The sequence below is a fragment of the Rhinopithecus roxellana genome, chromosome 13 (genome assembly GCF_007565055.1).
Source record: "Rhinopithecus roxellana isolate Shanxi Qingling chromosome 13, ASM756505v1, whole genome shotgun sequence".
NCBI lineage: Eukaryota > Metazoa > Chordata > Mammalia > Primates > Cercopithecidae > Rhinopithecus > Rhinopithecus roxellana.
In genome coordinates this window covers 73,821,509-73,848,140 of record NC_044561.1, presented here as the reverse complement: position 1 = coordinate 73,848,140, position 26,632 = coordinate 73,821,509, and the positions used below count along the sequence as shown (strand labels likewise).

The following is a 26,632-nucleotide window of genomic DNA, read 5'->3' as shown; positions in this document are numbered from 1 at the left end:
AAACAACTTGATGAGATACTTAAGTGCCACTTATAGAAAAAACTGGTTCTAAATTTAGCTAGAGGATAACCTGTACAAAGTACACAGCTGGAAGTGGGGAGCTAAGTCCACCTGGCCTGGTTAATTCAGTGTTTTAACCAGTAAGATATGCTGTGTCCTGCTTAAATTATAACAATTATTGTCAAATATTAGTATTTTGAACACTGTTCTGTTCATATGTTAGCATTATACTTTTCCTCCCATTAGAAGACATTTGTGGTTCATATTTTATCAATTTTTATATACCAAACTTATCCTTTATGTAAATTATGCTCATTTTTCCTCAAATTAAAAAATGCCTCCTTTAAAATAATTGTTAGAAATCTTTTAAAACTATAAAACTTACATGTGTTGCTGAAAAGTACTGGACTTCTCATAGTGTATCTATCTGCCCCAGAAACAATCATTGATGCTTCAGACATTTTTCTTTTGCTAGGAGTAATTATCTGAAACCATGATGAAAAACAACCACTGTAAACAGTCTTTTTGAAATTAAATATCCTACAATTTTACTTATAACATTTTGCCTTGATACATGCCAAAGATATATGTTTTTTTAAACAAACAACACAATATCCATAAATTTCCATGTTTTAGGCTGATATAAAGGCTCATCTTCATGTTTGATATTAAATAAGTAGCCGAAACAAGGAACACTGTTTTAAAGAATATTTATAGAATATCCATACCTATGAAGTACAGTACCTTTATACGCTAGCTGAAAATATTTTATCAATATTGAGCTTATCTAGTTAACCATAGCTTGCAATTTCCTATTCTATACCATGAGGATAATGTTTGGATTACATCTTTATATAAAATTATTTTGAGTGCTTTCATATTAAGCTTTCTTCAAAATATTCACACATTTTTGAAAATTGTACTAATAATCAGTGAAGGCTAAACTGGAGAAGTAGCTGCAGGAATTCATAGATTCAGTGGCACATAATTTAGTGGTTCCAATAAAGATTTGTTTTCTCCTATATCATCTCACACTGATTTATAAGAGGGACAGAAGTAGATAAACAGAGGCAGGGACTACAGGAGACAGGAGTTTCAGAGGATGCCATGTTAAGAAGTAGATGGTGACATACTGCACAGAGGCATAAAAGAGCTGGTTTTAAGGCACCTGTCCCTAGAACAGGGGAAAAAATGATGCAGTTGTGAGTATGTATATGAAATGTGAGGGAAGGATGGAAAGGATAACAGAAAAAAAAAATTATAAGATTAACTAGAAAACAAGCTTCTGAGCCAAAAGATTTTTCTTAGAGAAATTAAGTTTTTAGTGGCATAGTGAATGAGACCTGAAAAGTTACTTATTCATATGCCTCAAACAGTTCATCCTCATTGAAAACAGCACAGGTATTTAACAGTAGTGTGGTGTTTTTCAAACTTTGGTGCGCTTAAGACCTTTCCAAGAGTTTATGATTCAACAGATTTAAGGTGGGGCTAAGAATCAGCATTGTTAATAAGCACCCAACATGATTCTGACATAAAGACACCAAAAATAGCTTTCATGTGCTAATTGTCTAGGGGAAATAAATGACACTTTTAATTTAATTGAGAACAAAAGACTAAAAAACAAAATAGTAACATAAACATGCCAAAACGTATGGAAGTGCCTGTGAGAGTTATAGTTACCTAAAGGTGAGAGATTAGTAACAACTGAAATAATCAGGCAAAGCTCCATAAAGAAAGCAAAAAATGGGCTGGGCGCAGTGGCTCATGCCTGTAATCCCAGCACTTTGGGAGGCTGAGGAGGGCAGATCACCTGAGGTCAGGAGTTCGAGACCAGCCTGGCCAACAAGGGAGACCCTGTCTCTACTAAAACAAACCGACAAACAAAAAACAAAAATTAGCCAGGTGTGGTGGCAGGTGCCTATAATCTCAGCTCCTTGGGAATCTGAGGCAGGAGAATCACTTGAACCCAGGAAGCAGAGGTTCTGGGAAGGCAGAGGTTGCAGTGAGCAGAGATTGCACCACTGCACTTCAGCCTGTGTGACAGAACAAGACTCCATCTCAAAAACTAAATAAAACGAAAGAAAGTGGAAGACAGTGTGGTGATTCCTCAAGCATCTAGAACCAGAAATACCATTTGACCCAGCAATCCCATTACTGGGTATATACCCAAAGGATTATAAATCATTCTACTATAAAGACACATGCACACGTATGTTTATTGCAGCTCTATTTACAATAGCAAAGACTTGTTTTGCCAAATGCCCATCAATGATAGACTGGATAAAGAAAATGTGGCATATATACACCATGGAATACTATGCAGCCATAAAAAAGGATGAGCTCATGTCCTTTGCTGGCACATGGATGAAGCTGGAAACCATCATTCTCAGCAAACTAACACAAGAACAGAAAATCAAACACCCCATGTTCTCACTCATAGGTGGGAGTTAAGAACACATGAACACAGGGAGGGGAACATCACACACTGGGACCTGTTGCAGGGTGAGGGACTAGGGGAGGGATAACATTAGGAGAAATACCTAATGTAGATGACAGGTTGATGGGTGCAGTAAACCACCATGGCACATATATACCTATGTAACAAACCTGCACGTTCTGCACATGTATCCCAGAACTTAAAGTATAATAAAAGACTTCCTACCAAAAAAAAAGATTTGTAAAATGTTTTAAAAGGAAAGCAAAACAAGAGAAAGTGAAAATGAACAAGACTTGCAAATGTAAGTATGCTTTAGATGGGTAAAGCCAAAAAAAGAAATAATGTGAATGAAGATCTAGAGGCATGAATGAACATGGCACGCAAAGAGACAGTAAAGCAAATTACCTTACAACAGGGGAGAATACATATTACAGTTTTAATAGAAAAGGTAAAATTAAATTATACAAAGTCTCAGAACTGAGCCAAAATTTATTCAGTCAGTGGGATGAACACAGAAATCACAAAGCTTTTGGAGTAGAAGAATGCTATCAAGATACTGATATTTAAGGAAAATCGCTGATTATATGGGGTATCTCATAGGATAAAACAGTGGTGACAAAGTCCTACAAGGGGGCTACTGTATTAACCTAAGTGTGCTGAGATGAGTAATGGTAGAAGAAATAAGAAAGAATGGATGTGAGAGATAGATACTATGAAAGAATAATCACAAGCACCTTGGTTCCAGATATAAGGGGAGAAGACGCTGGAATCAAGCATGTTGCCAAAAAAATTAGGCAGATATTTTTGTACTGAAATACAGATGCAGATTTTAGGCAAAAGATAAAATGTTTGAGCTTAGACTTCAGGAAAGGTCTTGAAGAGACATAAAAATGGAAATACAGAAAAAAAAAGTAGAGATGCAGCTATAGAATTTTGAAGAAAAGTCTGCTACATTTTAAGAGCTCACATCATGAATATGAAAGCAGCTCTCTAAGAAAGAAGGCAATAAGATGTTCCAAAAGCTGGATATCAAGGTTTTGGGTTTAGAGCTAACCCACAAAGAGGTATAGAGAGAAAGTTTTTCTGATGTAGTAACAGAAGCAGAAAGGGAACTGTGGTATACAATGGAAGCTGAAGGAAAGGACCTTAAGAAACAGAGGGCTATCAACAATGTCAAGTGTCACAGCAAGGTATGGTGGTAGGGGTTCCAATTATGAGAAATGGTTCTCCTGGACGTGACCTAGAGGAGGTCCTTCAATGGAAGAGGAAGAAAAGGAGTAAAAGAAAAAAACCTCATACTCTTTTTTTTCTCACACAAATAAACAGAACATTATACATTACTATTCTACATTATAGCCAAATGCAATGATAGAACAAAAAGGATAAATGCAAGAAGCAGGTTATCTTATCTCTAATTTGTAATTTACAAGTGTAAAGTATATCTTGTTCTAACCCCATACATGTACACAATTTGCTAAGACACACACTATCTTTTGTTTGCATTTGTCAAAGGTAGGAGAAAAACTCTGAAATGTGATTAATCAAGGCCAGTAATATATAAATTATAGATGCTTCTTTCTGTACTCATATATAGCAATGATTTGATTTTATAAGCCAGTATTTTGACACCATCTTTACCTCAAGCTGACTATCATTTCTATTCCCTTCGTTACTGTTTTTGATATATTTTGAAGGTTTAGCAAATTCCTTTGGGGACTTTGATTTTTCCTTTAAACTAACGAGTTCTCTGACTGGTGAGATTTGACTTTCTGGCACTAGAATCTGTTGGAGAATATGAAAAAAAAAGTATTAAAAACTGCAAACCACAGAAAGCAATCAACAATCACTGGATGTCTTAATAAAGCTTATACTCATCTCATTCAAATATCAATTGTTTCCCTTTTCTATCTATGTGCTGTTACAATTTTTACAAAGCGATCCAATAAAAAGTATCCATGTTTTCAAACACTAATAGACACAAAACAAGCTTGGCATTAATGTAAGGACATTTACTGCTTTATTAAAGTTTTAAAGTTACTAAACTGATATTTATTAATAACCCCACTCTTTACACTAAAATTATCATTTATAACATGTTTAAACATCATATACATTTTATTGGGATACTGTTTATATTGAGACCATTTGTTTTCTATATATTCACTGTCCAACAACACCTTTATTCCTGTTCTATTAGTTATGGTTAAACTTAGCCCAGTGATAAAAATCAAGTAAGTCTGAGACATACCTGTGATCCACTTGCATCAAAAAGTATATGCAGCGATGTTTTGGCAACTGAAATACCTTGTTTTCTGATAGATTCCTAAAATTAAATCAATTCACAGTGATGACATTTTATTTTCTTTCCATTTTTATATGTCATTTTATATTTTATTTTATAAAATAAAATAATGTACTTTATAAAATAAAATAATGTAATTATTTTCTACCTGTTTTCCTCCAAAATTGCCAAATATCCCAAATAATTATTTTGCATATATGAATACCTTCTCAGAACACTGCAATCACTCCCCATTAACCAGTCACCTTAGCTTGCCATTTGTGAGGAACCCTTGTTCTAATATTCTGCAACACAAATCTTTTGCACTATTCAAATTTGTCCATTGAATATCTCCCCAACACATCACATGAATTGTCACCTTAAATTCTCAGTTAAACAATATTTGGCTCGTAATGTCTTCTACACGCCTGGAAAGTATTTTATCTAAATCCTTTCCTTCAACTTCGAAGGCCATTTCAAGTCCCATATCCATAAGAATGACTATCTCCAAACCTGACTCTTTATGAGCCTTCTCTTTCTTCAATGTCTACAACTCTTGTTCCCTATGCCATTATTTACTTCTTCTTATGTATCATGTGTGTAATTCTCACGATTGTTTAAAATCTTGAAAACAGTGCTTTCTCTCATTTTACTTTTTAAACACCTGGCAGAAATTCATTAAATGTTTTGAGCAGCTGCTGCTAATTTTGTCATCTGAGATACTTTCTAATGGGTATCTCAATGGATATGACTAACAAGCTGATGACTCTTCACCAGTACAAATTTAAAGAACTAAAATCTACATTTTAAGAATTTTAGAAAGGAAAAAATGCAATAAAACTTATAACCCCAAACTGAGTGTTTCCAGAATTATGAAAACAGTAAATATTTATTAAGTTTAAAGACTTACCCTATGTTTGTTTGCACCAAAAATTTTTTGAGTCACATTAGTGATTTCTAGTGATGCATCAAAATACAAAAGCAATTCTTTCCCTTCTCTTTTGCTAATTTTTACTATATTTTTCAGAATTATTGTTAGTAGCTTCTTTGATTCTCTCACTGTATACAAACAAATAACACTGATTAGTTTATGTTTCTGTGATAACACTCTGCAAGTATACTATGAATAAGACATGGATGTAGCATATTAATTGAATCAAAATTCAAATTCTCAATGTTGAACAGTGTTTAAATCAATCAATTCTGGCACTACTTACCTAGGTAAATAAATCAAGTCAATTTAGCTTTCCTAGCCTCAGTATTCTTATCTATAAAATACGGGATATGGCTATACCTGATAAGATAGAGTCCCAAATACATTCTGGACCCTAACAAATTCTTAATAAAATATTCCTTGAACACATGTGAGAATACTATTTTCTTAATTTAAACAAAGGCAAACAAAAACAACTTTAATTCCATATAATTACCATGTTTCTAGACATATGCATATAAACATTTCTATTAAATCCACAGTTGTTATAACATGCTGACAATAAACAACATTTGATAAAAATTAAGTGTCAGGAAATTGTGAGGTGAGAAGGATCTAGCACTTGGCCTCAATGAACTTACCAATCCAGTAAACAGAGAATACAGCAAGTACCAGTTTATAAGAAATGGTCACACTCTCCCTCCCTATAAAAGTTACCAAAAAATTACCTGGCACCTAATAAAAGGACGTGTATTACAGATCAGAGGCCACCATGCTCCTGTCCTACTTGTGGCAGGAATTCTATTGCTGGATGAGAAGTCTCTAACCCTGCCTGCAGGAGAAAAACTCTGAGGGAGCAGGATCACACAAAATAAGGAACTTTATCTCTACATCTGAAAAAGCTCTGCAGGCTATGCCATGATGTGGCCTAAGGGACAAATGTCCTACAAGCTATGAAATGTCCTGATTCTTATGAGCCCTGCCCAAGCAGAAAATGTTTTATTTGCTTTTGCAAAAATACGCTCATGAAACATTCACAGTAATGCCCTTTGAAAGCACTAAGAATTAGCAATTGCTTGAAAGTGGTAACCATAGTTTCAAACTCACTGAGTGCTAGTAGTTTTTAAAAGTTCAACAGTGACAAGTTTTCAGGTTTCAGAAGTGAAAATTTAGGTGGCTTTAAAGATGATAATTTTTCGTGTTTTGATGAAAATTAAAACATTTGTAATTTTTAGGTCTATTTCTGCTGATTGTTTTATTCCTCTGATATGCATTTGACTTTTTTTCTATAGCTTACTGTAAATTATATTAAATGTAATATTTGCTTTAACTCCTTGCTTGTACATGGTATTAGAATTACTTCAAATTTACTATTTTGCTGAATGCTTTGTGCCTATTTGTACAAAAATTTGTCTGCCTATGTTATGGCTACTTACATAGAAATTTATTAATATTTGTTGTATTTTAAAGATTGCTTTGTTGAAATTCCTGATATTTGCTCTGTCTGGACTATATAATGGCTTGGTTTCCCTTTTAATTATTTAGCAGTGTTACTAGGATACAAGAAAACATTGTTGTGTTGCTTGCTATAAAATGCAAGTATTTATGGATATCAATATATCAAGATTTTATAACATAAGAATAAATAGAGAAGGAAAGAGTAAAAACTATTCTCTCAAAATTGGCTATGAATGGGGAGAAAAATATAGCTTCAGGAAGACATAGGATAAAAGTAGGCTTTTTGTTTTATGATATAGACATTTGAGCCCATTGATACACTGAGAGAAAAGAGGTACTGAAAGGAAGAAGATACCAGAAATATGAATTGATGGAGCAAAGACTTGGAGAATATGTATGGAGAACTCGGACAGATTACCCTTCAACAAGAGTAGATACATATCTTCTCTTTACAGGAGAGATAAAGGAAGATACAGATGCAAAGATGTTTGGAGATGGAGGGTCTGCAGGGCCAAAATGTATAGGTATTCTTACCTGAAAAATTCATGTTCTTCTGAATTACCACATCCTAGTGAAAGCAAAAAAGGCAAGGTTCTTAAGGATAACTTAAAAATGTAAATAGTAGCTGTTAGAGGACTGGAGAGGGATGGCAACTATGGACATGGAAGACTGCCAAGTAGCAGGAAGAGTCCAAAGTTGGAAGCTGGAAACTTCCACTTCTGGGGAAAATACAGGATATTGTGGCAGGCTAATATCCTGTTTTAAAAAATCAGAAGGATTAAAATATCATGTTTAAAGGTGTCAGAGAGCTGTACATGTAACAAGATCTCTGGCCTTTTTTTCTCTAAGGAAATTTGCTAATTCTGTTTGTAGGCTTAAGAAGAAAACCTCTGCTGGAGAAAAGAAGACAAGCAAGTATTTAGTGAGCAGTAGTGCCTGGAGTAACAAATAGGACACTTAAAAGCTTTAAAGGCATAACTAATTTTCTCTTCATTCTGGGGCAGCACAAGGAGCTGGACCAAACCTGATAAAAGGCAGAGTTAACTAATAGTCTCACGGGCTTGGAATCAATGTATTGCCTGATACATGTATCATCTTCAGGCATATACTCAGTGTCCCGCTCAAAATATTTGCCTTTGGACTGAGTAGAGTGAACAGCTGGAGAGCTGAGCTGGAAACCTCTAAGAGGCAGAACTGTATCTCCCACAGTCTCTCAGGTTCAGAAGGCACAAATCTAATAGGCTTATCAACAGACTGGGATGGGCCACACCTGAGTAACAGAGGCAAACAAGACAAAGAGTAAATTTAAAACTACAACTAAACACAGACCAACATCCATGATTGGATCAGGCCTTCAGCCCCTCCGCCTAAGAAGAAAAAAAGAAACTCTTCTGGCGGAAGGACTATCTGGAGCATCTATCGTTCCTGTGTATGCATTATCTATCATAAAATTACTTGACATGCATAGAGACAACAACACATGACTGATCAAGAAAGGAAACAACAGATCTTTTCAGAAGAAGACTATATTAGTCTGCTATAATGGAACACCTGAGGATGGGCAACTTACAAAAAAAGATTTATTTGGCTCATGGTTCTGCAGGCTGCACAGGAAGCATGGTGCCAGTATTTGCCTCCAATGAGGGACTCAGGAAGCTTTAACCACTGCAGAAGGCAAAAGGGGAGTGAGTGTGTCACATGGCAAGAGAGGCAGCGAGAGAGAGAGATGGGAAAGTGCCATACTCTAATTAAACAACTAGGTTACCTGAATTAACAGAGAAATTGTCACCATGAAATAATTATAGAAGAAAAAATAATCCTCTTCACCCTCAACACCAACATCATAAACTAGGCAATTATGTCCGCTCTTATAATTTCTACTAACATTGTACTGAAGATTATACAGCCAGTACAACAAGGCAAGATGGTAGGAGGGACTGACCGTAAGAAGTGTTAGGAAGGATGTAGAACAAATGGAACTCTTAAACACTGATAGTGAAAACGTAAAATGGTAAAATCACTTTGGACAACATTTTAGAAGTTTCTTCAAAAGCTAGTCATATGCCTGTGGGTCTGAACTAACCACTGAACTCCTTAGTATTTGCCTAAGAGAACTAAAGACATATTTTCAGAAGTAATTAATTATACATGAATATTTACAGCAGCATTTCATAATAGCTAAAAACTGGGAACATTACAAATGCTCAACAGGTGACTACAGAAACCAAATGAAGTATATCTATACAATGGAATAACACCCAGCCAAAAAAAACAATAAACTACTGATACATGCAACATGCTTGAATCATTTTTTTTAAAGTGTTCTAAAAGAAAGAAGCTGGACACAAATTGCTACATACTGTATGATTCCATTTATATAAACTCTAGAAAATGTAAAAGTATCAAAGATAAAACATCAGTAATTGCCTGGGGGTAGAAGGATGGATTAAAAGAAGAACAAAGAAATTCTGGGGGTGATATGTTTATTAACTTGATTGCCATGATGGTTTCACGTGCATAGACAAATATGAAGAGTTATCAACATCCTTAACCTGATGAAGGTTATCTACAAAAGACTTTTGGCTAACATCATGCTTAATGGTAAAATACTGAATGCTCTTTCCTAAGCAAAGATTGGGAAGTAGGCCAAGATGTCCACTTTTATCACTTCTATACAATATTGCACTGGAGGTTCTATCCATTGCAATAAAGCAACAAAAGGAAACGAGGGAGGAAGTGCGTAAGGATCAGAAAGGAAATAGTAAAACTACCTCTTTTGCAGATCCCATGACTGGTAAAATTAAAGATCTATTCTATTTATAAACATATAGACTGAACACTTGGGAACAAATTCATCAAAAGACATACAGTGAAAACTATGAAACACTGTTGAGAGAAATCAAAGACCTAAACAAATGGAGAGATACACCATGTTTATAAACTAGTTACTACTGTTAACATGTTATTTCTCCCCATATTGATCTAAAACCTGAGTCATAGTTCCAACAAGCAATCGATAAACCTATTCTAAAATTTATATAGAAGCTCAAAAGGCCTATAATTTCCAAAACAGTATTTTTAAAAATCACAATGTTGGAAGACTTATACTGACTTCAAGACTAACCACAAATCTACCATAATCAAAACAGTGTGGTACTGACATAAAGAATAGTAAGTAGACCTATGATAAATAGAACAGATTGGAGGACCAAGAAATAGACATGCTATTACAGAGTCATGATTTTCAACAAAGAAACCCAAGAAATCCAATAGAAAAGAAAAGCCTTTACAGCAAATAATCCTGGAATAACTGCATATCCATATGAAAAAATGAACCTCCAATCTCTACATCACACCTTAATCAAATATTAATTTGAGATTATAATATTCCTAAACATAAAAGCTAAAACTATAAAATTTTTGTGGAAAAATAATGGAACATCTTAGTGATTTAAGACTAGACAAAAATTTCTTGGGTCACAGAAAGCAATAACCATAAAAATAGATCAAGTAGATTTCAAAATTTAAAACTGCTCACCAGATATCAATAAGAAAATGAACAAGCAAGATACAGTTTTGGAGAAAATATAGAACATATATCTGTCAAAGGATTAGAATCTAGGATACCTAAGAACTAGATAGTCCAATAAAACATGAACAAAATATATGGCCAGAAAGCACATGAAAAAGTGCTCAGTATCACTGGTCGTTAGAAAAATGCAAATAAAAATAATAATGAGATATTATATGTCTATTGAAATAACTAAAATATGTCTTAATACCTAAATTTGTAATACTACTAGTCTGATTTTGTCCACTAGTGTTATGCAGTTCCAGTTACAGGATTGGAGAAACCAGATATTCAGATTTAATCAAGCAAATGGGATGGAAGGTCAGGAGCCTTGAACATAGAAACAAGAATGACAAACTGGATCACTGTTTCTAGACTAGACAGGGAAGGAAGTAAGTACAGGTGTATAGTTGGGAGATTAGTAGGGAAACACGGGATCAAGGAATTTGATGAATTTCTGAATGTGAACATCTGAAAATACTTATTTTGCTTTCATTAGTCTGTTTTGTTAACCTAGAAAGGATGTAATATTTGTTCTATATGGTAAGAATTAAGAAAATTATTTTTAAAAAAAAACAAGTTTAATACCTTCAATGCTGTATATTTGTACTTTTTCCTCTGGCACAGTAACTGCTTCCCATTGATGATCCTTAAATTTAAAAACAGGTTTTGGCCATAAATAAATAATTTATTTCTGATTTACAGTTTCTTTAAACATCAAATTTTAAGTTACATGAATGATCAGTTTTTTTTACTAGTCACTAACTAGTTTATATAACACCTTTCTTGCTCCACCAATTAACTACATATTATACATTACATTTAATGTATTTGTTCATTCTTAAAACGAAATGTTTTTGACAATTTCCTATCCTTAACCAAAAAAGGAATGACTGTTAATATTATATTTATTAGAGGATACCCTTTTTAAAAATGTTACCAAGCCTTTTTATGTTTTCTTTGAAATATTTTATGAAGTCATACTCATTCCTCAATTCCCACTCCTACTACCTATTCCAGGTCCTGTAACCACAATACTCATTAACAGATTGTCCTTTGATTTAAACATGAATGTGCATGATAATAACCTAAAATGTTTGCTCCAAGTATTTTCATTGAAAATTTGTATAACTGAATGATACTGAATTCACAAAGTTATAGTAAAAATTAAATACCATTCCTGGCTGGGCGCGGTGGCTCACGCCTGTAATCCCAGCACTTTGGGGGGCCGAGGCAGGTGGATCACGAGGTCAGGAGATCGAGACCATCCTGGCTAACACAGTGAAACCCCGTCTCTACTAAAAATACAAAAAAAAAAAAAATTAGCTGGGCGTGGTGGCGGGCGCCTGTAGTTGCAGCTACTCAGGAGGCTGAGGCAGGAGAATGGCATGAACCCAGGAGGCGGAACTTGCAGTGAGCCGAGATGGTGCCACTGCACTCCAGCCTGGGCAACAGAGCAAGACTCGGTCTCAAAAACAAAAACAAACACAAACAAAAAAACCAAAAAAATTAAATACTTTTGTTATTTAAGGACAACTCATTCCCGAGAAATTCCTCTAAATCCTTATTATTTTCACTAATTCCCTTCTCTTCTCTACCTTTATCCATTACCTCAAAACCTCAGGATCAGGAGGAAAGGGGTGGTATTCTAATTTTTCCCCAAAGCTTTGAGCAGCCTCATATTTCTCTGTGTGTAAAAAACTTGCTCTTTTGAGGAATATCTCAGCTGGCATACTCTATTCCCAATAATTGCTATCATCTACCAACTTAAAACTGATTCTTCCTTAAATATCAAGGCACTTAGTTCACTTTTAAAAAAACACACATAATGGCAATTTTCAAACAGATTATTTTAAATCAGAAATCACAGTATTATAAACCCAAAATATGCCCTCACCCAGCTTCAACAGTTATCAATATGTTATAGTAATTTTGTTCCATTTTCACCTCCTACTCTCCCTCCATTATACTCCTTCCTCCTCTTGACCTCTTTTCCTTCAACCTCTCCCATCTGCCCTTCACCATCAATTTATGAAAGCTCTTATCATTAAAATACCCAACAAAAACCCCTACTTTGAGTCCACATCTCATGCTATCTCTTTCCTTAACCTGATGTCTTTACTTCCTTAGCAAATATTTTAACTTTCTAGGAATGCCTAAACTCTTCATCACGTAAGTGAAATTGCTCTTTCATGGGTTACAAGTTTGTATTTAACCTCACCTCTCAGGAATATTTCACTGTGTCGATCATTTCCTTTCATAAAACCTCCTTTCCTTTGTCGTCCATAACACTATACCCTTTTAATTTGTTCCCTTTTGGCCGATTCTTCAAGTATCCTTCTAGCTAAAATCTCTTACTTATCCTGCAGAAATTTGTTTTTCATAGTTCTTTCATGTAGGCACTCATTAAAAACCATGGTTCTGTCATTTATATACAGATAGCTTCTATATCTTTACTTATGACTCAATTTCCATCTAGCTACCCAAATTTTAGTAATCCTTCTTCTTCTTCTTTTTTTTTTTTTTTTGTGAGACGGAGTCTTGCTCTGTCTCCCAGGCTGGAGTGCAGTGGCCAGATCTCAGCTCACCGCAAGCTCCGCCTCCCGGGTTTATGCCATTCTCCTGCCTCAGCCTCCCGAGTAGCTAGGACTACAGGCGCCCGCCACCTCGCCCGGCTAGATTTTTGTATGTTTTAGTAGAGACGGGATGGTCTTGATCTCCTGACCTCGTGATCCGCCCGTCTCGGCCTCCCAAAGTGCTGGGATTACAGGCTTGAGCCACCACGCCCGGCCATCCTTCTTCTTTTTAAAAAAATTACAAACAAATCAAGTTTGCTCAGTTCTATCTCCTCTCAAGTCTTTCTGGATTCTATCAATTTCCATCCATGCCCATTGTTGTATCTCAAAACCATCCCACAATTATCTCTCACCTGGATTATTGCAAAAGCCTCCTAACTGCCTCTAGTCTTGTTCCTTTGTAATCCATTCTCCCCAGTCTATTTTTATCCATTTCCCCTACCAGGGGGCATCTTTTATACAAATGTGTTCTCCAGTGCCTAGTACATACGTGACACATAGTTCTCAATAGATATTCATTGAACTGATGTTACCTCTTACTTAAAATTCTCCTTTGGCTCCACACTTCCTATATTTTTCCAATCCCCTATGGCTCTCTATATATCTTTCAATTCTTTCAATGTTCTGTTTACTCATTCTTGCAACAAACATAAGCCACTGAATAGCTATAAACAAAAAAAAAAGTCCCTGATCTTATTAATCTTACACTCTATGCAGGAAAGGAGACAACAAACGACAAATAAAATGATTTTAAATAATAACTACTATAAAGGAAATAAGACAATGTGGAATAATGTGGCTGTGAGGCTACTTTATATTGAATAACCTGAGAACACTCTATGAGAAGGCAACATTTGTGCTTAAATCTAATCAGGAAGGACTAAGATGCAAGGACCTGGAGGCAGTGGTCTATGCAGAAGAACTAAGAAGTAGAAAGACCTAAGATGAGCATAATCTGTGTTAAGAGAAATAGAAAAATAAATGTGACTGGAACACAGTCATCATAGAAAATACATGAAATATCAGAGAAACAGCCAGAGACCAGGCCACAAAAAGCCTTGTATGCCATGTCAGAGAGACAGAAGAAGGAGTCAAGGAGCCACTGTGGAGAATGGCTTTTATGGAGAGCAAGAGAGAATAAAGGAACAACATATTACAACTATGGAAATTCAGGAGAGAGAGGATTCTAACTATAGTTTTGGAAAGAAGAGTCCCCCAGCATCTTGATCAGTGTCTGGAACACAGTAGGCATTAAATACTTACATATGCATTTTATACTTTCCCTATCATGTATACTGCTACAGTGTAATTGCTTATTTTCTTTTTTCTTTTTTTTTTTTGAGTCTCACATTGTCGCCCAGGCTGGAATGCAGTGGCCCAATCTGGGCTCACTGCAAGCTCCGCCTCCCGGGTTCCCGCCATTCTCCTGCCTCATCCTCCCGAGTAGCTGGGACTACAGGCGCCTGCCACAGCACCCAGCTAATTTTTTGTATTTTTAGTAGAGGTGGGGTTTCATGGTATTTAATTGCTTATTTTCTTATCTCAATAATAATCCAATTAGATCAAGCTGAATGAAGGAACATTGCCCTATTTATTTCCTTTATAGTAGTTACTGCCATCTAATAACAATACTTTTCTCCCAAAATGAAATTCTACTAGGCTGGTGCAAAAGTAATTGCAGTTTCTGCCATTGAAACTAATGGCAAGAACCGCAATTACTTTTGCACCTGCCTAAGTAGCTCCTCGAAAAACAATCAGCTTAAAACACTCCTACAAACCTGCAGGAGAAATACACTAATGGAAACTGTCAGTGCCCCCTGAGAAGCAGTGCTAGTCACTGGAACTCCATTTTAAGCATTCTAACAAGGTACTTTAAAATGAAAAGCAATAAAGGCATGTGGAAATCCTAAAAGGCATTTGGTTAATGTTCATCTATAAAATGTTTACCTGGAACAAATAGCAGGATTCTATAAGAAACAGACTGAAAAGACGAAAGCCTTATTATAGTATCACCAGCCACAACCAGATTAGTAAATGCTGATCAACTCTTACTCAGATTTTGGCAAACAGACTACACAATTTAAGCTAAATGTATGCAAATGTATCAAATATGAGGTGGTAGCTATTATGAAATAATGGCTCAAGGATTTTCCTTAGGTAAAAAATATTCAGGTCAGCAGAAAACATGACACCTATTGGGAAGATCTGAGCACAGCTATGATAAAGCATAGGAAGAAAAAAACTAAAATTAACTCCCAATCAAGTCCTATTTCCAAAGAGAAGATTTTATGAATGATTAAGTTAGAACCACTTGTCACTCTCTGTTAATATTTTCAATAGCGTGCCTCTGTATTTGAGTAACTATTCCCTTTTCTAAAGTCAGTTCACTTTGTTTATGTGAATATAAAATTGTATGTCATGAATTAACATTTATTTTTGAAAAGCTTATGTTAAAAAAATTAGTATTAAAATTTAGCATTATTTTTTCTCATACAATAAAACATCAGAAGTAATTTTCATTTATAATTAGCTTGGTAGGTCGCTATGCTAATCAAATTACTAGAGCTAATGTTAAAATCTGTGTAGACTGGCTAGAACATAAAAATAAATCCACATTCTTATAGTGAGTAAAAATCTTCTATATACATATACATAAAGAATAATACCAAGGAAATAAAACTTACATCATTATCTCCAGCAATGTAGAATGAGAGAGTCTGACTCCCAAGATTAAAATCAATCCAAAATTCCTCAAGTTTTTCATCTGATGGTATTTGCAGCTAATAAAATAAACATACAAAACTGGCATATACAATGATTTAAAAATAACAGAAAATTACGATGTTATATTCATGGCTAAAGCAAGAAAACAAAGCTAGAAGGGGAGAGAAGAGAAAGAATAGACAAGTATAATATTTAGATAAATTTAAAAACAATCAAATAAAATGTTACTTTAATATTTTATAAAAAATCAACTAGCTCCAAGAAATCATGAATATTCCAAGTGCTAATGAAGGTTGAAAGTACTAGTTTGAATAAATTCATACATGATAAATCAATAATGGTCTTAAGGAAACAGGAGAAAATTTGGACTACAGCCTTTATTTTTCAGTTATTCTTGGCAATGAATACGCTGTTCCATAAAATTTCTCCTGGTATCACTGTCAGATACAGAATACTAGATCAGCTATATTCATGATCTAATTACAACTATTTTTAATGTTCTTATTCATTTTTAACTCATAATTCACTTGACTATCAAAATTCATACAGTAACTAAAATAATGTGTTAAGTTAAAATTTTACCTCATATTTATCAAGAAATGCTGATAAACAAGGAAATGTAAAGACCCTGAAATAAAAAGTAGTTTAAGAAAAAAATAAATAAGCTTTCACAGCATATCTTGTCCAGCAATAGAAATCATGCCTAGAATCAAAAGGAAATCAGGCAGTGGTCATAATAATTGAAATAAAATAATATTTCTCTAATACTTTCCAAAATACATGTTTAGTGGACATTTATGTAGAGAAAACCATAATACTTTGAGGATACTATTCAATCTACCATTTTGACTAAAATGATTGCACCAAATGTTTGTGTGTGTGATATGGGTTGGCTCTGTGTCCCCACCCAAATCTCATCTTGAATGGTACGATCATAATTCCCACGTGAGGGACCAGGTGGGAGATAACTGAATCATGGGAGCAGTTTCTCCCATACTGTTCTGGTGGTAGTGAATAAGTCTCATGAGATCTGATGGTTTTATCAGGGGTTTCTGCTTTTTTGCATCTTCCTCATTCTCTCTTTGCCTGCTGCCATCCATGTAAGATGGGACTTGCTCCTCCTTGCCTTCCACCATGATTGTGAGGCTTCCCCAGTCACGTGGAACTGTAAGTTCAATTACATCTTTTTCTTTTGTAAATTTCTCAGTCTCTGGTATGTCTTTAATCAGCAGTATGAAAACAGACTAATACAGTGTACTATCAAATATAAGCAGTTTCCTAATTTAGCTTATTAATATATGTTTTCACAGAACTTAAATCAGAAAAGAATAATTATGTTAAAAATGGTTCAATTCACAGAATGCTTTCTTAGATACTATTTTAAATATTTAGCATATTATCTCATTTAATCTATACCACAAACATATGAGGTAGTTATTAATATTATATAACAGCTAAGGAAACTGAGGTATGTAAGGTTAAATAATTTGCCCAATATTAGAACAGGAAGAGAGGAACTTATAGATTCAAATCCAGGTAATATGACTTCTTGCACAACCCTGACAATACCTTTAATTTCTTTAGTAAGTACAGTAAATGTGAACTCATTCATCCAATAATTGTGTTGAACATATATAAGGTGCCAGGCATTGCAAATTCTGTTTTTCGGTCGTTATAAAAAAATGATGAAAATTTACATTACATATCCTTTCATGCCCCTCAGAAAGATCCTACTTACTGTATGTTAATTATAAAGAAAGATGATTTGTTTCCTATATATTTACATTCTAGTATGTGGATGAAGGAGACGATTCAAGTAATAAATATATCTAGATTTTTATTATCCCTCAAACATTAAATAATAATGGATATGCAACTCAGAAATATATCCAAAGTTATTAATTAATATGAATTAAACAGAAATGAACTTTTCCCTCTAAAAAGTACAAAATAAAACAAGGCCAGTGCAGAATTATTTCAGGTTACTGGTGTAGTAATTTGCTAAAATCATATCATTGTTTTAAATTATCTAAGAACATTTTACACTCCAACATACAAGAGCAAATAAAGTTAAATGTATAAAGATGCAACATTGGGTGCTCACTCTTGAGCTCTAGTTCTTTATCAGTAAATGGTTGTATCTTGCATTAAGTTTACCTTCTTTTGTCTCCAAGCATGCCATTTACAAGGTTGAGAAATATCCTGCAATCCTAATTTAAAAGAGAAATACTTTTAAAAAATTATAATAATTTTTAAAAATTCACAAATTTCTGTTATTGTTATACAACTTACTGTTTCAAATTCAGAGTTCTTAATTCTTTTAAATGCCTTAGCAATAAAATCCATTGAAAACCACTGATGTGCCAGTTCTTGCCTTTGTTTTTCTGTGGTCATTCTACATAAAGCTTCTACAATGCCTACCTGTAAGTCATAATCTATTAAAAAAATAGTTAATGTTTGATTTACAATTATGAAAATTAAGTTCATAAAAGACCAGATGTTTTATAAGATATTAAAACAAGAGAAATAAGAATATATTAGTGTAATTTATTAACCTATTAATATTTTCTTCATATGGATTAGAAATCTCACGATTTGAAGAATTAACACAGCCCAAATAACAAGTGTGCTAACAGAAGAAATACGTAAAATGTTTTAAAAATTTGAGACTTCTAAATATTCAAAGACACTGCCATAAAATGCGAAGTAACCCATACAGTTATCTGTTAGTTACAAAATCTGTTTTCCTCTCGTGTAACATGTTTACAGTTATCCCACAGTACTTTAAACCATGATTTATTCTACATGTAAATCACCATATTAAAATTCATTCACAAAAAGCTTAGAAAATAAATTTTAAGTTATTTTAATAAACACATTGTTTAAAAACAAATACATCAATACCAAGAATATTAGACATCCTAATTTCATAAAATACTGTCTGAGGAATTTCTTAGCACAAGTAGTTCAGGTCTATTGAAAAATTAAGATATTATATTACGCTATTACGTTAAGCTATTAATTTAAGTTTTAATCAAGCTATTAAGCTATTAATTTAAGCTATTATCTTAAGCTATTATATTATTCATAAGTCTACCATTAGGCACAAATTGTATGTATCTAATGCCTACTGTCATAAATTATTTTTGTCCCAAAGATAAATTTTATATTTATTAAAAATTGCTTAATTGTACCTAACATTTATAATTCCCTCAGTCTCACATTGCTATGCTAATATTTTAATTAAAAAATACTATCTGCTATTCATAAATATGGAATAATTTTAGATTTTGAAAAGACATACTTACCTCCAGCATCTAAAATCCTTTCTCCCATACTACTCCTGTGAATTAAAATAACAGATTATAAAATGGACCAGTATCAATTAAATAGGAATTCCACATGTTTAGGAGGAAAAGAAACTTCACTAAAATTTACAATTGGCTAATATCATCGACTTTTGCAGAAATTATATACATATACTAAATTATATTAAAAAGCTGCAACAGTTTATCAGTTTCATTATTAATGCAAACTCATGGTTGTCTTACTGTCTTATAAAACATTCTTAAATTATTGATTTTAAGAATAAAAACAGCTGGGCGCAGTGGCTCACGCCTGTAATCCCAGCATTTTAGGAGGCCGAGGTGGGCGGATCAAGAGGTCAGGAGATCGAGACCACGGTGAAACCCTGTCTCTACTAAAAATACAAAAAATTAGCCGGGCATGGTGGCGGCCACCTGTAGTCCCAGCTACTCGGGAGGCTGAGGCAGGAGAATGGCATGAACCTGGAAGGCGGAGCTTGCAGTGAGCCGAGATCGCGCCACTGCACTCCAGCCTAGGCCACAGAGCGAGACTCCATCTCAGAAAAAAAAAAAAAAAAAAAAGAATAAAAACAATATAGTACAAATTATTACATGAGAATTAACATTTCTTGGTTAGAGAGTATTTTCCGGGCATCTTGAGGCATTTTGTCAAGCATAGCATTCATTTTTTTAATTATCTAGAAAAGAAAAAAAGATAATGCATTAACTTTATATTCAGTGAAACACTATTTAGAGAAATACTCTAAGCACATAAACTTAGAAGCCTAATTTTTTCTTAATCACTGAGTTTTATTACGGGAATGGAGTAGGATGGAGGAAAGAATATATAAAGTATAAAACAGGCCAGGCATGGTGGCTCACGCCTATAATACCAGCGCTTTGGATGGCCAAGGTGGGTGGATCACTTGATGTCAGGAGTTCGAGATCAGCCTGGCCAACATAGTGAAACCCTGTCTCTACCAAAAATACAAAAATTAGCTGGGCATGGTAATGCGCACCTGTAATCCCAGTTACTCAGGAGGGAGGCAGGAGAAGCACTTGAACCTGGGAGGCAGAGGTTGCAGTGAGCTGAGATTGCGCCACTGCACTCCAGCCTGGGCAGATAGAGCAAGACTCTCTCAAAAAAATAAAAATAATAAAGTATAAAATAATGAATATAAAAACAACACAAACTAGAATATCAAAAATAGAATATAACATGACTCCTGTACTTAAAGCACTTGTACTTTTTGCAATAAAAGTTATATTTATTTTAACTCCATTATAAGATCTGAGGAAGCCAAAAATGTTACTTTATTAATTTTGTTCTTATGATTATAGTACATGTACACACATAAATATACTAATACAGATTATTTTTAGCATTTAACTACTTAAGCACCCGAAAAATCTGGATGGTATAATTTATTTCCATTTGAGCTATATGCATACATAAAACCCATATGGTTATAAATTTTCAATAGCTATTTAGGAAATATGTCAGGCAATAGATTGTTGAGATGATAGAAATATACTCCAAGGTAAGTAATTTAGTCCTAGATGAAATAAATTTTCAATTTAATTGCTATTGATTTTCTTCACTTTCTCATTTTTAGTTTTTAAAACACAAACAAATAAATGACTTTACCTCTTGCTGAATACAAATATTCACTCTTGAGTCAATAACCAGGGAACAAATGCGAGGTACGAAACTTTCCACTACTTGTTTTTTACCTGAATAAAAGTGTTAAATTATTGATAAATGTTCATTTCAAATCCTCTCAACTGTCAGTCTTTTCTTATAAGAGTTAGCAGAAAGGGGCCAGGCATGGTAACTCAGGCGTATAATCCTAGCACTTTGGAAGGCCCAGGTGGGTAGACTGCTTGAGCCCAGGAGTTCGAGACCAGCCTAGGCAACATGACAAAATCCTTGTCTGTACAAAAATTAGCCAGGTACCTGTAATCCCAGCTATACAGGAAGCTGAGGTGGGAGAATCACCTGAGCACAGGAGGTCAAGGCTGCAGTGAGCCATGACTGTGCCACTGTACTCCAGCCTGGGTGACAGAGTGAGACCTTGTCTCAAAAAATAAAAATAAATAAAGAGTTAGCGGAAAGGATATACTACTGCAGTCCAGAAGAAGGCCCAATAGGGCTTGGGATGAGAAAGAATGAAATTAAGTCCTAATTCTATTTGGCCTTGCAAAAAACACCATTCAACAAATGTGACCGATTTTAATACTGTCAAGGGACAACTCTAGATCTAGTTTCTAACTGCAGGCACATAGGAGGTATTTTCTTTTTAGATTAAGTAAACATAGTTCAAAATTGAAAAGTTCAAATCTGAGGCTTTTACCAAAACCGACCTCATTAATTTTTAGTTAAACATCAAAAATTTTTATACCCATTAAGACCAACACATCTTAACCCCAATGAAGTTCTAAATGATGTGAGCCACTTTTAGGTAAACGCATTTTTGAAAGATGAGGCTTTATCAATACTAAGTATATTCAGAGGAATGTGTACACGCTGTTTCATAATGCAAATTCTAAAAATAACTTTAAACAATGGAAATACTGTAACGACAAATGTACAATTTTCCAAAGTGACTACATAAAAAGAAAAAAAGTACTCAGATGAAAAGATACAATTATTTACTTTAAAAATCAGGTGGATCACTTTATAATTAATTGCTGGTGTTCAGGACTGTTTTTTCCCTAAAAACTTAAAAATTTAAAGAACATTGTTATGTAGCAAAATTAATCAATGAAGAGGCAGGATTAATTATTATTTAAATCAATGGCAATCTGTTTAAAACTTTTTGGCTCTGAAGGCAGCAAGTACTTTATCTATAAATAATTCACCACCCTCACTGACCAATCCTAGGTAAGTCTTCTTCAATCAACACAGAGCTAAAATAACTTGGATCTGATTGCTTAGCACAAGCAGGACACAAGTCAAAGAATAAGTAGTAACATATTCTGTATTCTCAATTTACTATTGAAAAATTGTTCCATTGGATCAAAGGTTGGCAAACTATGGCCCACAAACTAAATGTAACTCACTGCCTGTTTTTGCATGACTGTATTACTCACCAGCAAGTGCTCTGTGAAAACTATTTGAATCTATCATGTTTTACTGAAACAGTACTGTCAAAGGTGAACATCACTCACTCTTGTCAATTTAGCCATGGTCAGTTATTTGAATTTTTGTCAGAAGCAGAAGTTGAGTATTCAACTTTCCCTACCACATAGCAGTCCAATGGCAGTGGGGTTTTATTGTGACTTTTTGATATCCAGCACCAAGACTGAAATTTTTCTGAACAAGAACTATCCTCAACCCTTATTGTTGAATACTGAATGGCTTTGGTAATTAACACTGGCTGCAGAGTTGACAATGTTTCTAAATGAATTGGGCACAAAATTACAAGACAAAATAATGCTTGTATCATGTACTTAACACTGCAATGAAGTCATTCTGATAACTAAGGTGATCTGAAAGGCAAGTAATGCTATGCTGCTTTATACACTTCACAGACTGTCAAAAGTTAAAACAGGAAGCAACATCTCCATTACCACACAAATTTGCAGGGGATATATTTTTTCCAAACTCCAACTACAGGTCTAGCAGTGTTTCTGGGCTTTGTTGTAAGTACTAAGGAAATTTCCACATTTCAAAATTCATTTAATTGTGCAATTGGGAAGCTTCCACATAACCTTCAATTGGAAGTGATTAATCTGCAATGCAATGACATTCTAAAATGCAAATGTTAAGAACCTAACAATTCTATTAATGCCTTTCAAGTGATGAACACGCTCAATTAAAAGCATGCTCATGCAGTGATACCAGTATTTGGCATTGTCTGCATGAAAAGCCATTTTCTAATGTGACATACATAAAACCTCATTACAGATAGGGATTAACAAATGAACATTTACAATCAATTTTGCAAACAAAACACTAACTCTGAACCCTAATTGAAATGTTATTCTCTCACAAAAAGAATGCAAGTTTCCTTATTAGTAGACCTATATTACAAAAAATTGTACAACTATTATATTTTCAATGGCATCAATAAATTATTTGTAGAAATTTGTTTTTCTTTCTTGTTATACAAGTACCTACATAATATTCTTAATTGTTTTTCTCTTGGACTACAAAGTCTAAAATATTTCTATCTGGCCCTTTACAGGAAAAGTTTGTTGATCCTTGAATCAGATAATGGGTTCTTAATACTAGGACAATACTGTGGGAATTGTAAAATTATACTAAAGCTCTAACGGTAATTTATTGTTCCAATAGAAAATAAGTGTTTATTATACCTTCATCACTGACATCATGTATGACCTGAAAAAAAGTGAATAATATTTAATTTACAAGTTACTATATATTACAAACCATTACAATATTATAAACCATTACAAATGGTACTGAAATGACAGATTACATTTTAACTCATAGCATATTTATTTTTTATTAACTAACCATTTAATTATATTTACCAGAATAAATGCTTTATACAATCTGAACAGACCAATCCAACCAAGGCACCAACCAATCTGTTAGTGACTTTTAGGCTCAGGGCACAGAGATCATAAATTGTTTTTTAAATAAACACATGCTTTATAAACATCAGTGTAATCAATGTGATTTTTACCAGCAGAAGATCAATTAAGTCTTCTATCATATTTAGAACAGCTTCATCTTTTGAATTTCCTTGACTCTGAATAATCTCCTTGGATTTTTCAAACCAGGCAACCATGTAAAAAGAGGAATGAACTTATTACTTTGAGTTTCATTTTAATAATTTTAAGAATGTACTTGTCTTTGTATAAACAGTAAGCCTAGGAATAAAGACACACTAAAACTAAAATTTTAGTACTGTATCAAAATAAATTCATGTTTTTAAAGATCTTTTTTTTGTTTTTAAACTATCTTTTCCCATTGTTTAAAATGGGAATAGATGAAGTTAATCTTGATTCCATGTAGAAGATCCTTATTTCCCCTTCAAATTCCTAGTTAGGGTACATTTATTATAATAGAAAGAAGTAAATTATCATCACAATTTAGACCATTTTTGATATTGTTACTATATGAAAAGTTTTCATATTATTTTACCTTAATCAATTCAGATATTTGAGTACATACATCTCAGATACTATTCTAGGTGCCAATAATGTAGCAATGAACAAAACAGACAAAAATAAATATCCTACATTCTAGCATGGGAGACAGATAAACAATATAAAAACAAAAATGAAGTTAGAGAATAAGAAGAGTTGGAGAGTTAATAAAGCAAGTAAAGGACTTGAGCTTAAACTCACATGATTATCAAGGAGTCTGTCTTTGTACAGTTTCCTTGTGATCTTTATATTTGTAACATATATCACAAGTTATAGAAATGTTTTGTTCCCAAAATTGTACATAAAGTTCCTAAATTTTTTTTCAACAATTGGGATAATTTCTTATTAGAAAGCGTATCTTTTATAATATTTCATTCACATGAATATGTTACATATTCTATACTTATCTTTTGTATTAGTCCTTGTTTTATCATCGTTAGAAGTCCAGCTTGCCCCAATACACTGATATTTTTGCCACATCTTCCAACAGAAACCAAAATGGCTGAAACATTGTGGATATCCTCTTTATTAAGTTCCTGAAATAAAAGCTATAATTAAAATTTCTGTAAACACAAAACAGTATGAAGCAGACATTGTACAAGGAGCATTGCACACATATTTTAATCTTCACAAATCCTGAAAGATGGTCATTTTAATCATCTCTATATTGCAACAGATGAAAATGTGGTTTAAGAATGTGTCCTGCCCAAAGTCATACAGTCAGGGAATGACAAACTCAGGACAAAAATGGAAATCTGTATAAATCCAAGAAACTTTATACTATGATACAATGAACTAGCTACTTTCCATTCTAAAAAGCTCCATGTATTTAACAGAAACAAGAAACTTTTATTCAATTTCTTGGATTCATAAGGAATCTCAGATACTGGGGGGGATTATCAATAATCACCTTTTATCATGTAAGAAAATGCCTTAAATATGATCAATTAAATTTAAAGTTTGGGGTGTTTTTTTATGTTTTAGTTTTGACAGAAGTAGGCATTGTCTATGTAACATCAAGTATACACTGATAGGTTTTTAAAAAAAATCTATCATCTTGTTTAAACTTCAAAGAGCTGAAGTATTTTTTACCCAATTTCAGCCACAGTTGATAGTAAAGCGCATGCGAACACATATTTTTGTATTTTTTATTTGGGAAATGACATTCCAATGTGTTGAAATTCCTCAAACAAACAAACAAAAATAAGCAAATGGTGAAATAAGCATTTATTTATATAATCATAACTGAGCTTGCCCAAGCCTTTCTATTCATTTTTTTCTAATGGAGTACTTCCTTCTAAAACTAGAGTTCTAATAATTGTAACAACCATTGACCAAAAATGAATATTTACCCTGCATATAAGGTTGTCCACCTTGTGGAAAAACTGTTTGCTGCATTTAATCTTCACATCTTCACAAATATCAATTTGCAAAAGTGTTTTCAAAGGTTTGAAATCATTTTTTCTTAAAGCATCATCGATGCATTTTTCCAACTGCTAGAGAAATATATTTAATGGCACATATTGTATCAAAACCAAAATTAATTACCTATGCAATCTAGTAATTTGAGAACTGTTTCCACATGAAAACTCTCAAATGAACTCAAATTATTAATTCACTTATTTTTAAAAAATATGGCCACTATTAAATTTGGAACAACTGAATTAGAAATTACATTTCTTTGACAATAAGACTGATTAAAAAATATTTTACTAGTATTTCCAATTCATATCTTTTATTACCAAATTCATCTTTATGTCAAACTCAACAGAAACTTGATGAAAAAAATCAAAAAAACTTTAAAGTAACTAATACTTAATACAATGAATAAAAGCCTAGTATACCTGACTACGAATCTCTTAACAGGGCTTAAACAGTAAAGAAAAAAATGCATAAAGACAGGCAAAAGCACCTTTTAGAAATTATGCCGACTAACATAACTTAAGCATTACCATTATATAATATTTATAACCTTAATAAAATCTGCCATCCTTGCTATTAAAGTACAACTTCATTAATAACAAATGTTCACACTACAACCTGATCACTAAACAGGTTTGGCTGTGAACTACATGCATGTTGAATAGATGATTAACACTTACACTTTACCTAAATATACAGTATCTTAATCTCTAAAACTTAATACAAAAATATCCAAGCATAAATTATGCATGAATCAATGCATAATTCTTTTCAATGTAAAAGGTATAAGGAATCAGCATCTT

The 26,632-nt window shown here is 33.5% G+C and overlaps 1 protein-coding gene across 1 annotated transcript in view; it reads right to left on the bottom strand.

The window, feature by feature from the left end:
• SYCP2 (synaptonemal complex protein 2) overlaps window positions 1-26,632 on the bottom strand; it is a 69,947-nt gene that overhangs the window by 31,275 nt on the left and 12,040 nt on the right. The window contains exons 3-18 of the mRNA XM_010365170.2: window positions 25,760-25,903; window positions 24,815-24,943; window positions 23,942-24,046; window positions 23,607-23,631; window positions 20,935-21,020; window positions 19,899-19,984; window positions 19,290-19,324; window positions 18,274-18,416; window positions 18,139-18,191; window positions 16,564-16,609; window positions 15,942-16,037; window positions 11,270-11,330; window positions 5,629-5,777; window positions 4,686-4,760; window positions 4,076-4,219; window positions 386-485 (exon numbers count right to left, since the gene is read on the bottom strand). Of these exons, the coding sequence (XP_010363472.1) occupies window positions 386-485; window positions 4,076-4,219; window positions 4,686-4,760; window positions 5,629-5,777; window positions 11,270-11,330; window positions 15,942-16,037; window positions 16,564-16,609; window positions 18,139-18,191; window positions 18,274-18,416; window positions 19,290-19,324; window positions 19,899-19,984; window positions 20,935-21,020; window positions 23,607-23,631; window positions 23,942-24,046; window positions 24,815-24,943; window positions 25,760-25,903 (1,477 nt within the window). The remainder of the gene's footprint in view (window positions 1-385; window positions 486-4,075; window positions 4,220-4,685; window positions 4,761-5,628; window positions 5,778-11,269; window positions 11,331-15,941; window positions 16,038-16,563; window positions 16,610-18,138; window positions 18,192-18,273; window positions 18,417-19,289; window positions 19,325-19,898; window positions 19,985-20,934; window positions 21,021-23,606; window positions 23,632-23,941; window positions 24,047-24,814; window positions 24,944-25,759; window positions 25,904-26,632) is intronic.